The sequence below is a fragment of the Electrophorus electricus genome, chromosome 13, assembly GCF_013358815.1.
Source record: "Electrophorus electricus isolate fEleEle1 chromosome 13, fEleEle1.pri, whole genome shotgun sequence".
NCBI classification, from domain to species: domain Eukaryota; kingdom Metazoa; phylum Chordata; class Actinopteri; order Gymnotiformes; family Gymnotidae; genus Electrophorus; species Electrophorus electricus.
The window spans coordinates 10,724,346-10,738,717 of record NC_049547.1 but is presented as its reverse complement, the minus strand read 5'-3'; the positions used below and the strand labels follow the sequence as shown (position 1 = coordinate 10,738,717).

General features: G+C 38.4%; 1 protein-coding gene, 1 non-coding gene and 1 pseudogene across 4 annotated transcripts; all 3 read right to left on the bottom strand.

The window, feature by feature from the left end:
• Positions 1–5: 5 nt before the first annotated feature.
• Positions 6–6,638, bottom strand: LOC113578134 (annotated as a pseudogene).
• On the bottom strand, positions 6,598–6,680 carry trnal-uaa. The gene has a single exon. It is a non-coding gene; the product is annotated as a tRNA-Leu (tRNA).
• Positions 6,681–8,887: 2,207 nt separating this feature from the next.
• Positions 8,888–11,671, bottom strand: stx11a (syntaxin 11a). Of its 3 annotated transcripts, none has more exons than XM_027011238.2 (2): positions 11,552–11,671; positions 8,888–10,343 (listed from the first exon to the last, which is right to left on the bottom strand). In XM_027011238.2, exon 2 carries the CDS (start codon positions 10,336–10,338, stop codon positions 9,454–9,456), a length of 885 nt encoding a protein of 294 aa, XP_026867039.1. In that variant the 5' UTR covers positions 10,339–10,343; positions 11,552–11,671; the 3' UTR covers positions 8,888–9,453. The 3 variants fall into 3 exon arrangements, with proteins under 3 accessions (XP_026867039.1, XP_026867038.1, XP_026867037.1); XM_027011237.2 differs by lacking the exon at positions 11,552–11,671 and adding an exon at positions 11,298–11,524; XM_027011236.2 differs by lacking the exon at positions 11,552–11,671 and adding an exon at positions 11,293–11,523 and having other exon boundaries at positions 8,896–10,343.
• Between the last annotated feature and the right edge of the window lie 2,701 nt (positions 11,672–14,372).

The window sequence follows — 14,372 nt, the reverse complement described above, 5'->3', positions numbered from 1 at the left end:
TTGTATTATCTGCTGTCTGCTAAGTCTGTGTTGATTAGGGGATTGTTAACGAGGTCCTGCAGGGCTGTGGCATCGCACCGACAGGATGCTGTTGGTGGTGGATGGCTTTGGTTCGTCTTGGGGCTCTGGGGGGCATCCTGCACTACATTGGGCACACCAGGCAACAAGCAGCGGCTCAGGGCGCACCAGAAGATGCCCTTGTCATGGGCGTCATACCTGTGGCAGGGATACAAGAGCACATGGGTTCATGACACCGCTCATTCCATTTTCAGATATGTGGGGGAACCTAAATGCACCATGCTTCCGTTGTCTTATCATAGCACTCCATGTTATAGGTAGTGGTGAAGCCATTGAGTCCACCAACCACAAACATGAGGTTGTCAACCACCTGCACAGTGTGGGGTAGAGAGAATGCAATCTAAATACCTTTAGCCTAAAAAACTTAAATACATAAACACTTGTAGCTTAAATACTTTAGCATAATGCCTGTATCTTAAGTGCCTAGAGATAAATGGGACATGTTTTATAGTACAAAATACTGCCCCAATCATCATCACCTCTGTTAGTATGTGTTGGTGAGAGAGATTGTGTTGCCACCTCTGTGCCAAAGGTGCAACAGCTGAACATGTACAGTTATGTGCAAAGTAATAGCAGTCTAACATCACTAATGTATTTAATTACTGATTTTGGCAGAAAAGATAATACAACATAGGAAAAAAATAATGACTAGGTGCAGCCGAGTAATGGGTAACCAACAGAATCAACAGTCATGACATGCTCGCTGCTAATTGGGTGTAATTGACTTATTTAATGAAAGGGGCGTGTTCAAATTAATAGCAGTGTGGAGTTCAATTAGTGAGGTCATTCATTCTATGAAGAAACAGGTCTCAATTATGGCCCTTATTTAAAGAAGGAAGCAAATGTTGTACCTGCTAGTTTTAGCCCTTGCTTAGTGAGTAAAATGGTTCATTCCAGACATTGTACCAAAGGAGAAAGAACTTTGATCAAGAAGTTGATTGGAGAGGGGAAAACATAAAGAAGTGCAGAAAATAATTGGCTGCTCAGCTAAAACGATCTCAAATGCTTTAAAATGGCAAACAAAACCTGAAACACGTGGTAGGAAATAAATACTACCATCCACGTAGATCATAGAATAACAAAAATGGCAAATAAGCATCCAATGATCAGCTCCAGGGAAATCAACGAAGATCTTTAGTCACTTGAATATTGCAACAATCAGAAGACACCTACGTGAAGCCAAACTATTTGCAAGAAACCCTTGTAAAGTGCCATTGCTGAAAAAAGTTGTGTTGAAAAGGTTACAGTTTGCCAAAAAACACATTGACTGGCCTAAAGAGAAGTGGTGCAACATTCTATGGACAGATGAGGGCAAGATTGTTCTTTTTGGGTCTAAAGGCCACAGTTTGTGAGACAACCTATAAACTCGGAATTCAAGCCACAGTACACTATGAAGACTGTAAAATATGGAGATGCAAGCATAACGGTTTGGGGATGTTTCTCATACTTTGGAGTCTGACCCATTTATCCCATACCAGGCACCATGGACCAGTTTGAATATATCAAAATACTGGAAGAGGTCATGTTGCCTTATGCTGAAGAAGAAATGCCCTTGAAATGGGTGTTTCAGCAGGACAACGACCCCAAACACACCAGCTAGCAGGCAACATCCTGGTTCCAAACCAACAAGATTGATGTTATGAAGTGGCCAGCCCAATCCCCAGTCCTCAATCTGATTGACGATTTGTGGTGTGACATCAAAAATGCTGTTTTTGATGCAAAACCCAAGATTGCAGAAGAACTGTGGAATGTAGTCCAGTCAGCTTGCGCTGGAATATTGTTTGCAGCTGTCAGATGTTAGTTGACTCCATGCCACACAGATGTAAAGCAGTTATCAGAAATGAAGGTTATACAACTAAAATATTAGTTCAGTGATCAACAGAAAAGCTAAATCTGTAAACAACTTTCAGTTTATACTGTAAATATTTGATTTTGTAAATGAAAATGGAGATACTGCTGTTTTTTTGAAGAGCCCATTACCTTTTTTCTTCATTTTCAGTTTAAAAATTGATATTTCGTTCATGTTTTCTTTTGGAATTGAATGTGCAGTGCTCCCAGTGCCTTTGTGTATATGGAAATAATGCTATTATGAGGATTGCGCGTTTTCTCAGTTGTTTTAAACACACTGCTATTATTTTGCACATAACTGTGTGTGTGTGTGTGTGTGTGTGTGTGTGTGTGTGTGTGTGTGTGTGTGTGTGTGTATATTGGGGGGGGGGTCCGTACAGCATTGATCTGCTCTCCGTAGGTGATCATTCCCACTCCTTTGCGTCTTTGTTCCTCATGAGAGCAATGACACAATGACAGAGGGTATGCAATGCACACATACAATGCTGACTAATATATCAGACCCCATCAATTGTCACCATAATACAATATGGACTTTAAATGAATGTTTCAGTGAAAAACCAAATATACTTAAGTTTCCAATTACCTAGCCATACATGTGTGGTATCCATTTCCAATTTGCACTGAACTCATGAGACTAATCTATCTAGTAAGTATCGGAAGCTGTTTCCCGCTAAATCTTCTTGTTAAAAAACATGCCCAAATCTTCACTGAAGTTTTTAAACAACACTATTATGCTACATTATCTCATTTTTAAATAAAACATTTAGTTAAAATAATCCATAGAGAAATTTAAGATTAGATTGGCAATGTATTATCATGTGCCTTCTAGCTTTCTGGTACAATTCTGCATTCAAAGGTTAAAAAAAATGTGATTATGATTGTCTAAGATGATTAGTCCATAACTCTGCATTGTTGAACTATACAATGTAGTTTGTTTTTTTTATATATGTATTACTGTAAGTACAGAGTATGTGACATGACTTGAGAACAGATTGTGGTTTGAGGCAAGTATGTGAATACTTAAGTATGAATTTACAGAAAAGATTTTGGGTGAATTTGCCTATACTTGCTAGTTAGTTTAGCCTGTTACTCCAGTGCAATATAAAGCCAACACAACACTTGGCTGACTACATTTGGGGTAAGTTGAAAATTCTGTGAATTAGGGTTTTCTTTCAAGCAACAGCTTTATGTGTTCTTTAAATTTTCCTTACAGAAAGTGCAAATGGGCACTCCCACAGTGTGCTAACACAGCATCCTCCCCCTGCTCGTGTAAGCATGCACATATATGTGAGACATTAGGGTTTATATTCAAGTGTGAACACAAGCATTTGTATGCACTGGCATGCAGACATTTCTCAGCGCTTGTGTATGTGTGAACCTGGGTTATTAGCACTGAAATTGGTCCTGTATGAATGCAGCTTACCATACAGTGTGGTTGCACTAGCATTCCTCCACACTGTGTGCATGTTTAATGTGTGCATATGCACATGTGTATGTATGTGGGTGCCTGTGTTTGTGCACACCTTGCCATGCATTGTTTTAGCACTAGCATCCCAGCTTTGCTCGTGCATTGGTGTGATCATCGTCCACTGGTTGGTCGCTGGTTCATAGTGTTGTGTTCATAGTGTAGTGCTGTGTTGAAGCGGATATGGATATGGAGGTCAAAGTAGTCCGTAGCATATATACAGCCACCAACAATACATACTAAGCAACCTGAAACACATATCTGGATAAGAGTGTACAAAATGCCATAAATGTAAATATTGCCCATAATCAGTTACACAGCAAACTAAAACACATAGACCATAGACAAAGCATATACAGCAAAGCACAGTTACTGACCTGATGCCAGGTCCTGGTCACAGGGTTAAATTTTCTCACACTGTTGTAGTACTCAATGCTGTCAAATCCTCCTACACAGTACACAAATCCATTCAGATATGCTGCACTATGATAGGCTTGTGGACTCTCTTCCTCCTGTATCACCCAACCATCTGCCCTTGCATCATATGCCTCAATGTCATTTGTGGGACTACCACCACGCCAGCCACCTGTGGCCAATAGGATGGTGTTGGGCAGATGAGGGGCGGGCGAGAGGGTTTATGAAGTCAGAATGACTTCCATTCATGTGAATGGTCCATTCATGTTCAGGTCGATGATGATGGGCTTAGTCTTACAGTCCTCACTGTCTTTCAGTACAGCATTGGTCTTTATATTGTTCATGAAGTAGTCAGCGGTCATCAGTGCCATCCTCACCTGGGTAAAAGAGATTTTTATTTGAATTACAAGACAACAAATCCTTTAAAGGCTGGAAACTAAACTAATGCATTAAAATGATAAAGTGTCCTTTTTCTTATCTTTCTTTCTTTCTTTCTTTTTAAACAAAACGTCAGCTGATTTGGACTGCCAACACTACACTGGAGCACAAGATATCTAAATATTTGTGGTTGGCAGTTTATGTCACTCAGAGAAACTCTGTCTAACCTAATGGACTCCATGAGAATGGTGAGGCCCCATTTAAGCTGCCCATGGAGAACCAGACCACAGCTCCATAAGGGAGGCCTCAGTGTGATGCTGGAGCTACTACCTGTTTATCATTAATTGTACAACACAGAGGGGTTGACCACTTTGTAAAACTGATTAGGCACTTTAACCCCCTTAAGTGTGAATAACTGAACATTTCAAGGTAGAGTTGGAATGTTATGTGAATGTTAGATGATCTCAGGTAAATATTAAATGGTGTTAGGTGAACGTCAGCGGATATTGAATGATATAGTGCATGTTAAGTGACTAATGTTAGGTGATGACTGGTAAATGATAGGTGTTAGGAGTGATAGGTGGTGTTAGGTAAATACTGAGTGGTAGGAGTTGCTACGTTATATTTCGGACTTTTTGTCAACCCATTGGTATTGTTTTGTATAAGATAGAATTTTACAACTGTATGACTGAGATTCATGAAATTAAGACTATGACAAGAAGGTCACTATACCAGCAATGTCTCTTTCTGATCTTTGGCAGCAAGATGGCAATGTGTCCCGCCCTCTCCTGCGGTGCATGTGTGACCCATCGTAGGATGGCCTCGAATACTACATCATGTTTGACGTTGAGGTTGTCCTTCTCAATAATCTCAAATAGCTCAGTCAGTGACAGCTCCAAGAACTCTTCTGAGGCACACACTATCTCTTCAAAACAGTGTAGGATGAACAGGTAGGCTTCCTGTCGCAGGTCCCAACATGAGTACAAGTTGGCCAGCTTCCAGAAGCCTATGTTGTTTTCCAGATCCAGCTGAGCCTCAAGGAACTGACAGCAGGTGTGCACCACACCCAGGAAGAAGAACTGGTTTGCAGCTACCAGCAGCTCCTCCACATTGTCTTCGTTTACAAGCACTGAGTGTATGTAGGCGTAATCGACAAGCAGCCACATTATGTCTGGTGAAACACCAGTGATGTTGTAGGTGAACGTCTCTGGTGGGCTCCTGTCACTGGCGAACAGTGTCCTGTGGAAGATGGATACTGGTCACTATGAAGTGTTCAGGTTTTCAGTTTGATGCCTTTAGGATTCTTTAAAAATAGTTTCATCTCTGTATTTGTGTTTATGTTCTGGATCATGAAGTGGGCCCCAGAGGAAATGCAGCTTCACATGCGTTCATTGTATTCACAAATAAAATGTCACACTGAAAAATAAGCTGTAAATAAAAGAAACACTTCAAAAGCTTCAAAACAACTGAACACACTTCAAAACAACCAAACAGATAGTGCCGAAATTTAGATTCATACGGTTTTGTCATTGGTATAATGGTACAGAATGAACATTTTGCCTATTCTTGCTTTGCATTCTTGCGTTTGTTGCTGTTCCTCGGCTGTAAAGGATGCAGCCTTAAAGAGTACTGATAAAACAAAATCCCATTTAACACAAATATAAACCTTATCATAATATAAACATAATGAAATATTGTCTCATACGACTCAGTTTCTGTGTATATAACTGTATTTAGAATGTTTTAAATCATATTTTGTATGCATGTAAAACATCACATTTCAGATAAGACAGTAAGAATAAGACAGCTGCCCATCTGGTTACTGTAGCAGACCAGCTAACTGGTCACAGTACCAGACCAATTAAGCCGTCAATCTTGAACGTAAACCTACCCTATGCTGCACATGTGTAACACTCTGAATGTACCTAAGCTAACCTAGCTAACTGGGTATTAAGACAAATGTGTTAAATGGGATTTTTATTATTTATTTAAGGCTGCGTTCTGTACAACCTAGAAACAGTAAATACACAAAATGAAGAGCATTAATGAGTTGTTCATTCTATATCAGCCTAACCAATGATAAAACCCTGATAATATAATTACGTTTTATCAGCTACTTAATTACGGCTGGTCTCATAGGAGTCCATCATCTCTGCGTGTCCTCCGGAAATACTTCCCTTCTGTTGTGGCTTGATTTGCAGTATTTCTGAACTTGCATGAGTTTTATTTTTGTTTGTTTTTTAAATTTGCACAGCATTTCGGAAATGCAGCGTACGTTTTTTCAGTTTAATGAAAACCATGATTTGTGAAATTGCAGCGCGATTTGTCCTCCCGTCCACCATAGTTTACGGCCTTTAGCATTTACTCTGTTAACGCTACGCGATACTTTGTGAAATACACCAGCAAGAGCTTACCAGGAGTGGGGTTTGAACCCACGAGGACATTTGTCCATTGGATCTTAAGTCCAACGCCTTAACCACTCGGCCATCCTGGTTACACTTCCCTATGTATTCTGTTAGGGATCACAATACTGTGTCCATATTTCACCAAAAAGTACTTCTGGTGATGCAACCATGCTGTAGCATCATCTGTCAAGTCAGCCACATCTCAGCTTCAGTAGTTTCTTGTCTGTTCCCAACTCAGCGAAACTTGAAAGATTAACTTTGCCATTGTTGTCGGTGTAGTGTAGTGTAACCTTGCCCTTACTATCTTGTCACAGTGCCCCTCTTCTTGTAGGCTTTTTCCAATAGAGCAGGGCTCCATGGTCTCATTTCTCATCACACATTAATGATGTAATTAGTTTTGATTGCACTCTTGTATATACTTCTGGGTATGTAACTATCCATTCTGCAAGCAGCCCAAACCTGTTTCAGGTGGGATTAGCCCAGACATGCTTTGTTGTTTTCTACATGAGAAATTTGTTCAGCTGTACTAATTTACTTACAAGTTCTAATTTGTTAATTTCTTGACCCCAATGAAAAACAAGCTCAGGGATAGACACTCATGAAGTCAACATAGTACAAATATCTACTGATCAAATAAAACCAGCGAATGTAATATTAAAGCCAAGTCAAGTACCTTAACCACTAAGCCACTGCCAAACAACTCTCAAAAAAATTATATATAAACAAAGCTTTATATATACAAAGAAGCACAAAAGTGATTAAATTTATCTCATCTTATGCTAAACTTCAAAAAATCATAACTAGAAATAGAGCTATATGATTGTGCAATATGATATTTTTCAAGGAAACCCATGACATAAAATGGGAGGTCTAGATAAGCTGGAATGGAGTCATTAATGTATACTGTATGAAAATGTAAACAAGCAATCCAGCATTATCCCATTATCAATGCCTACCATCTATTCTACTGTCCTCTCCTGTCATGTCCAGTACTTAGTGAAGATTTCATCTACTATATAGAGATTAGCATTGTATAAATGTATAATATTAACTGTGTAGTTCCAATATTGTCTGTATTTATTATATTTGCACTGTTGCAGTGTTTGCACTGTTTTCTACTGTTGTTTGAGGTCAATTCCCTGTCATGAAGAAAGACAAGCCATAAAATAAATCTAATTTTATCATCTTTTATCATCAAGTCACACCTTCAAGCAATATAATTGTTTAAGAAAATATTAAGTAAGATGTGTGAATAACTATCTACCTTATATACATTTCACTTTGTAAATGAATCTCTCACATCATCAATTCTTGTAATTTCACAACTTCCTATTTCACTGGGGTTTGACCCAGAGGTGGTGCCCATGGCGACCGCTGTGCTATTGTGTCATAAGGAAGGTGACAGCACATCTACAAAGTGTAATGAAGGGTCTGCATAAGTGCCTATACTAATGTGCTAGGTCTGAAAATACCCATTTCCACTAGTAAAATAATAATTAACAGTGTGACCCATGAAATGAATCATAGTGGATGAAATGTGATGCAGAGATATTTTTGATTTCGTAAAGACCTCACAAATACATTGAAGCAAAATCTGGCTCCCTCTGCTAGAACTCAGCAACTGGGTCATGGAATCGACCAGTAGGATGAGAATGAATCAAAGTGTCCAACTTAACCCACCCTGAATTCTCATGGACTACAGTCCATTGTACAAGAAAAGTGTTTCTACTAAAGTGGCTGGTGTGTGCAATTGTCTAATAGACAATGGGGTGTTGATTTTACAAGTTTCTTAAACTCTACTGTTTATAAGTTATGCACCTTTCATGTTTTTGTAGATTCATGTGACTTCAATGCAACCTGTCATACCATTAACAAGCCCCAATGCAGGATTTAGAGTTAATATTCAAGTACACACAAAGCAGATCTGATTTACCTCAAAAAGAACATTAAACATGTATTTACACACAACTCACAGATTGTATTCTTTGTGTTGTAGCTCAAACTTAATCTAACAATTACAGTGCATTTCCAGCATGTGCAAGCCAGTATTCTCTGCCAGTGTCATCTTAATGTGAGAGTCTTGATGTAGAGCCTAATAGCTAGACTGCATATGCACCCAGAATGAATGGTAAGCAAATTTAGTACTTATATTTATGGAATTAATTTCCATACTATTTATTGCATGCTCTATAGTCTTGGCTCTCCTTACTACATTTCAGTAACCTTTGATAATACATGCGTTGCAGCATCTTCCATCATGAGTTACATTAAGGAACATAGAATAGAGAAGTTAAAAATATCACTACTATGACAAGATGGTAAAACTGAAAGAGGAAAATTATTTATTAAATTAATGCCAAAATTTAAAACAATATACATCAATAACAGGTATTACTGATTGTTTAATAATTGTGCCCACCTTATAGAGAAAAAGGGCTTTTTGTATTGTTCAGACACTGTACCTTTTAAATACTTTTTACACTGACAATTAAGAACACCACAGAATTCTTTAGCATTGTTATGCAGAGGAACATTCTTTAACATTCACATGACAGAAACTGTGACTGAACAACACTGAGACAATGTGCATTGATACTCTTGTGGTTAGCAAGACACTTGGTTCTGTCACACCTGCCAAGACCAGGCCACGGGCCTATGACATTCTATATGTGCCAAGCAGCCAGAAATAATGAAAATGTGAAAGAAAACAGGGTGGAATGCACAACCTTGTGAATAACATGACTTTGTGCAACTATGGTATGCTGCTCCACACTAGCATGATCAATTGCACAATTTAGTTAACCGTTCTTTAAATTACTATGCCTTCTGTAAACTGTTATTGTGAAATTGACACATTATTCATCACTTATTGCAACAAGGGAAACAGCAACAAAGTAACTGTCTGCATGGGTGTTTCTTCTTATATCTCACAGCCTTCTTTATCTCGGCCGTAGCTTTAAATACATATTCTTGTGTTGCACACACATTGGCCTCAATGTTGTTCACCATAGCTCCTTGCTCCTCTACCAGCAAAGCCAGCTGGAAAAAGAGATCATGAATGTCCCTTATGCGACTCTCCAGCTCCAGAAGCTCCTTGTGGCGGTTCTCGATCTCATTGAGCACTGAGCGGAACGTTCGCCCATCTGCGACCAGGTCATCCGAGAACATGTTCCACTTGCCGGTCTCAACCATCTCTTCAATCTGATCGCCGGTCACCTCCTTGCCCATGATCTCCGCCTGTCTCTGGATGCGCGTCTTGCAGTTTTCCCTCTGTGCCATCTCTGCCTCGTTATATTCAGACATCGCCTGATGGAAGGCGCCGGTCAAGGAGACGTACTGGGAGTGTGCCATGCGGGCCAGTGTTGACTGGGGCCCGTGCTTCTCCTCCAGCTCCCGGCACAGTGCGTCCATCTGCTGTAGCCTGGCGTACAACTTCTCTCCGTCGGCCTTGATGCTGCGCGCGATGGCACTGCTGTCACGCTTGATGCTGCTGATGCGCCTGACGGAGGTGAGGAAGCGTGTGTTCTGCTTGCCCAGTCTCTTGACCTCCACTCTCAGGTGAGCTATCTTTTTGTGCATGGCCTGCGCCTCCCTGAACACACTGTCCATGACATCCTCCCCCTCGAACACCACCACGTGCTGATGCATCAGCTCGCTGCTGTCTGCGTGCTCCCCATTCTCTGTTGCAGCCTCCTCCTGGGGCACCCTAAGCACAGCATCACTCAGGTCACACAATCGGTCCTTCATTTTGCCTACATGACAAAGGACAAACAAGACATGATTAGCTGAACAACAATGGCTCTGGTGACTCATTCAGCAAGGTTGGCCTAGACAAGTAGTAAATGATTGCATCATGTGATGCCTTAGCAAGCTTCAGAGATGTGGTCACATTCTAATGCAACAATTGCAGATGTTTTGTGGGACTTCTGAGATGAGCAGGCTGGCCTCTTGCCACTTTTTAGGGCAAGGGTAATGATTTAGTACAGTCACCAATACCCTGTGTTGCAAAAGCCACAGCAGTACCATTATGTGCCATATAGTTAGTTATTACTAATGTTTTCTGAGTAATGCAAATCATGATGCTTACTTCCCATCAAGCTAAGTATATCTAGAGATTGGGTGGGAACTTCCCTTATCTCTGGCAGCAGAAAGCAGCCAATTTTTATTTGTATAAATCTTTATTTGGGTTTAAACATCTTTACTTGCTTCATGACTCAATACTAATAGAAACAGTAATTAATATTATGCAATTGTGAAATCTGTATTTAAATTATAAATGCGGTGTAGGATTATGATACATAAATCTACTTTTTGAAGGACATTTCATGTACACATTGATGCTCTTAAATGTATATATTCACACATTTATAGACATATAGATAGTTAATTATTCTTAAATCACATGTCAGTGAAGATGGTTCCCACTTTATTGAAGCATATCAGGCGTATACTCTGAGCATGGTTCTTCATCAAACCATCCAAGATGCTTTCTTAATCAAACGATTCAGTGCTAGTTTGTTAAGAAACACAAATTACATCAAACAAGCTTCGTGGGCGTTAAGATCGCATTTCTTGCGATTTCTTTGACCACCTGCAAAACTCTAGATGGAGCGAATAAAACTAATGATAAGCTTAATGATGGCACACACACTAAAATTATGTGGGTAGAAAACAAATAATAAAGAGGAGTATGTAACATACCTTACTTCATGCTCTTTAAACTATCCGAAATTCGTTAATTTAAAATACAGTGGAACGAAGTTCTTTTTTTTCCCTCCTCCACCACAGGTTTCACATCGTTGCAGGAAATAACAGACAATCGAGCGGTGGGCGTTTCCGAAAACATGTGTGTTCCATTTCTTTTACCCTCGATTTGGCTGTTTCTCAAGACTGACGTTTATTTAATCGCTAACTATCCTAATATATGCATTCCTAAAGTTATGGTTTAAAAATACTTAACCTGGTGGTGATATTGCCCATGTGAGATTGCCAGATGCCTCGCACAAGCTTCCTCCTTTACAGCTTGCTTAACCTAATCGTGCGGTGTTATATTACTAGGCCCATTCCTTGCTTAAGGAAACGTGTATGACACCAGCTTTGCCAGTAACTGAACCGTGCAAAACCGTATAACATATCACACGTTACATGTGCCTAGTGAAAAAGGTCATGCCTAGCAGCCCCTGAACTATATGGGCAAAATACTTGGCTTGTTTTGATTATATTGCTATATATGCTGTGACATGCCTAAAACTCAATAATGAATGTATTTTGGTCGGCATTATTTTTGATCTAATTATTTTGAGTTTGTTACATACATAATGCTTGCCAGGAATGTAAATGCGGCGAACTCGCTTAAAAATCAAAGATAAAGTAAAGACTGAAGTTGCACTTTTCAAATTGCCTTATCAAATTGCCCATAGCTAAATCAATGCTGTACAAAGTGATCTCCCTTATATATACACACAGCGCGATTAATCCTGAGTTAGTCTAACTTCAGTGTTTAAAATGCCTTTACACAGCAAAGTAAAGTGAAATGCATAAACGTTAGATGTGATTGCCCATTTTTGCCACTATTTTAAATAACTGGTAGATAAAGGTTTAAATTGTGAATCCGCATGACAGCGCCATTGCGCTCTTAGGCCTGGAAGCATCCTGGAAGCTCTTAGGCCTGGAAGCATTCTTCAGTCCTAGTCCTATTTAAGTCAACATTGAAAGGTCTACACCCTCCATACTCCGAATATATACTTTTAAAATAATTTTATTTCCTCTATCATTTAAATTCCATTTAATTTATATTTTTCCTTCTCCCTCCTGGGATTCTATCTATTTAGAACAGGTTTTAAGTTTTACTCAGTCAAAAATAACTAAAATTGGCATGGCGGATTTGGTCTAAAAGAAAGGACTTCAAACAACAACAGTTCTAAAGGACTAACCCTAGTAAAACTGAGTTGCCCAATATGACAGAAAGAATTTTAGTTACACTATATACGTTCTACAGAGATTGTCTTTTGGGCATTTGAATTGACTTGAGTATAACTTAAAAGTTGTGTACTTCACCACTTTTTCAAAGACCTATAATAGGTTACTTTCATTTGACAACAGTGGTCAAGTCTTAACAATAGTTTTGCATTCCATATCATTTCATATCTGATCTACCAATAAGTAAATACAATTGCAAAACATGTTGGCAGTAAAAAGTAATTCTAAGGAAGTAATATTTGTGTGAGTTCAGTTTTATAGTTATTCTCAGTTGATAAAACAACAATATGTACAGTAAGTTCATGTTCATGGGGCTATCTTAGTGTTTATCCCCCAGTCTTACAGTTGAGGTTTGATGTCTGTTAGCACAAGGGCCTGTATTACTCATAAACTAAAAATTTAACCAGCATAATTTTAATATAAGACTGGTATAAAGGAGTTAACTAGGATGCAACCTCAAGATAATGTGTGAATAAATAGCTACAGTTCTATGGGAAGTTATGCTTTCTGTCTATATGAAGTGAAATTGGCAATGAGGAGTTTTTACATGTGTCCTAAAATTCACAGATGAACAGGCTTGGTATTTCTGCAATGGTGCAAAATGTGAAATGGAATCAAACTGAAAGAACAAAAGAGGAAAATGAGCCTTTGAACAAGATATGCAACATTGATGCAATTTTGGAAAGTTCACACAAACATTTTTCCAAGATCAAAAAGGTCATTGTAAATTTATAACATAAAATAAAGCTAGCATGGTTTAGCAAAAGATTTATCTAGCAGCCTGTGTGCCTGATTTAGACTTTTAAAATATTGTACAGGGTTTAGGCCCATCAGAGTTCTGAAATTATCACAGACCTTTATTTATTTATTTACTCAACTGTTTGTTTGTTTACATGAAATCTTTTTTTTTTTTTTTTTTTTTTTTTTTTTTTTTTTTTTTTTTTTTTTTTAATGACTTGATCTCCTATCCATTCAGAAACCTGGCTGTTAAATGCTTGTAAATATAGGTTTCGAGGCAAGCAACTGTATTGTCAGTATAGTGCTGATTATATTATTTTCAGATGAACAGTTTCATTTTGTAACCACATGATGGCAGTAATGAGTTGTACTCTGGCTTGGCTAAGATGGTAAGTAGATCAGATTTTATGTTTATCAGTTCAGTTTATTCTCACGTGCTTCTGAAATGGAGTGTATGTGATAATTTGATTGACCTCAGACTGAAAAAGTCAAGGTCTGTTTACAAAAAATGTCTACAGTCTTTTAGAAGATGGTAATAATGTTCTCTCATTGGAGCTCATGACTCCATGCTCTGAAGTTCAGTATGCCATTATATTCTGTGTCTTTGTGTTGTGTGTTTGATGCCATTATACGGTATATCTTTGTGTTGTATGTTTTGATGTTTAATTGGAAACATCTACTGAATAACACAATTACAATCAGGTTCAAGTGATTCATGTAAATATCATTAGTGAACATTTTTAATATTGTTTATGACCTTTTTGAATTCAGTTTATGTATTCACCTTTTTGTTAATGACTGGCTTTATAAACTGTAAACATATACTTACTGTGCACTACACAGATTGTATAAAAGTATTGTTTGGATATTAATGTATAGTAATATCACAAAAAAAATAATACTATCTAAAGCATTTTGCAACTTAGTTGAATTCAATATTTGAGCTTTTTCAGAGATCGACAAGTCAGTAAATTTCTAAAGCTCTTCTAGTTCTGTAGTACACAATTTAAACAGATTAGGTAGACATAGGTAGGCATGTACACTTATAGTACTTTTATATAAAT

Coding starts and splice junctions, on each gene's coding strand:
- stx11a (XM_027011238.2), bottom strand. CDS start 10,338: ATGAAGGACCGATTGTGTGACCTGAGTGATGCTGTGCTTAGGGTGCCC.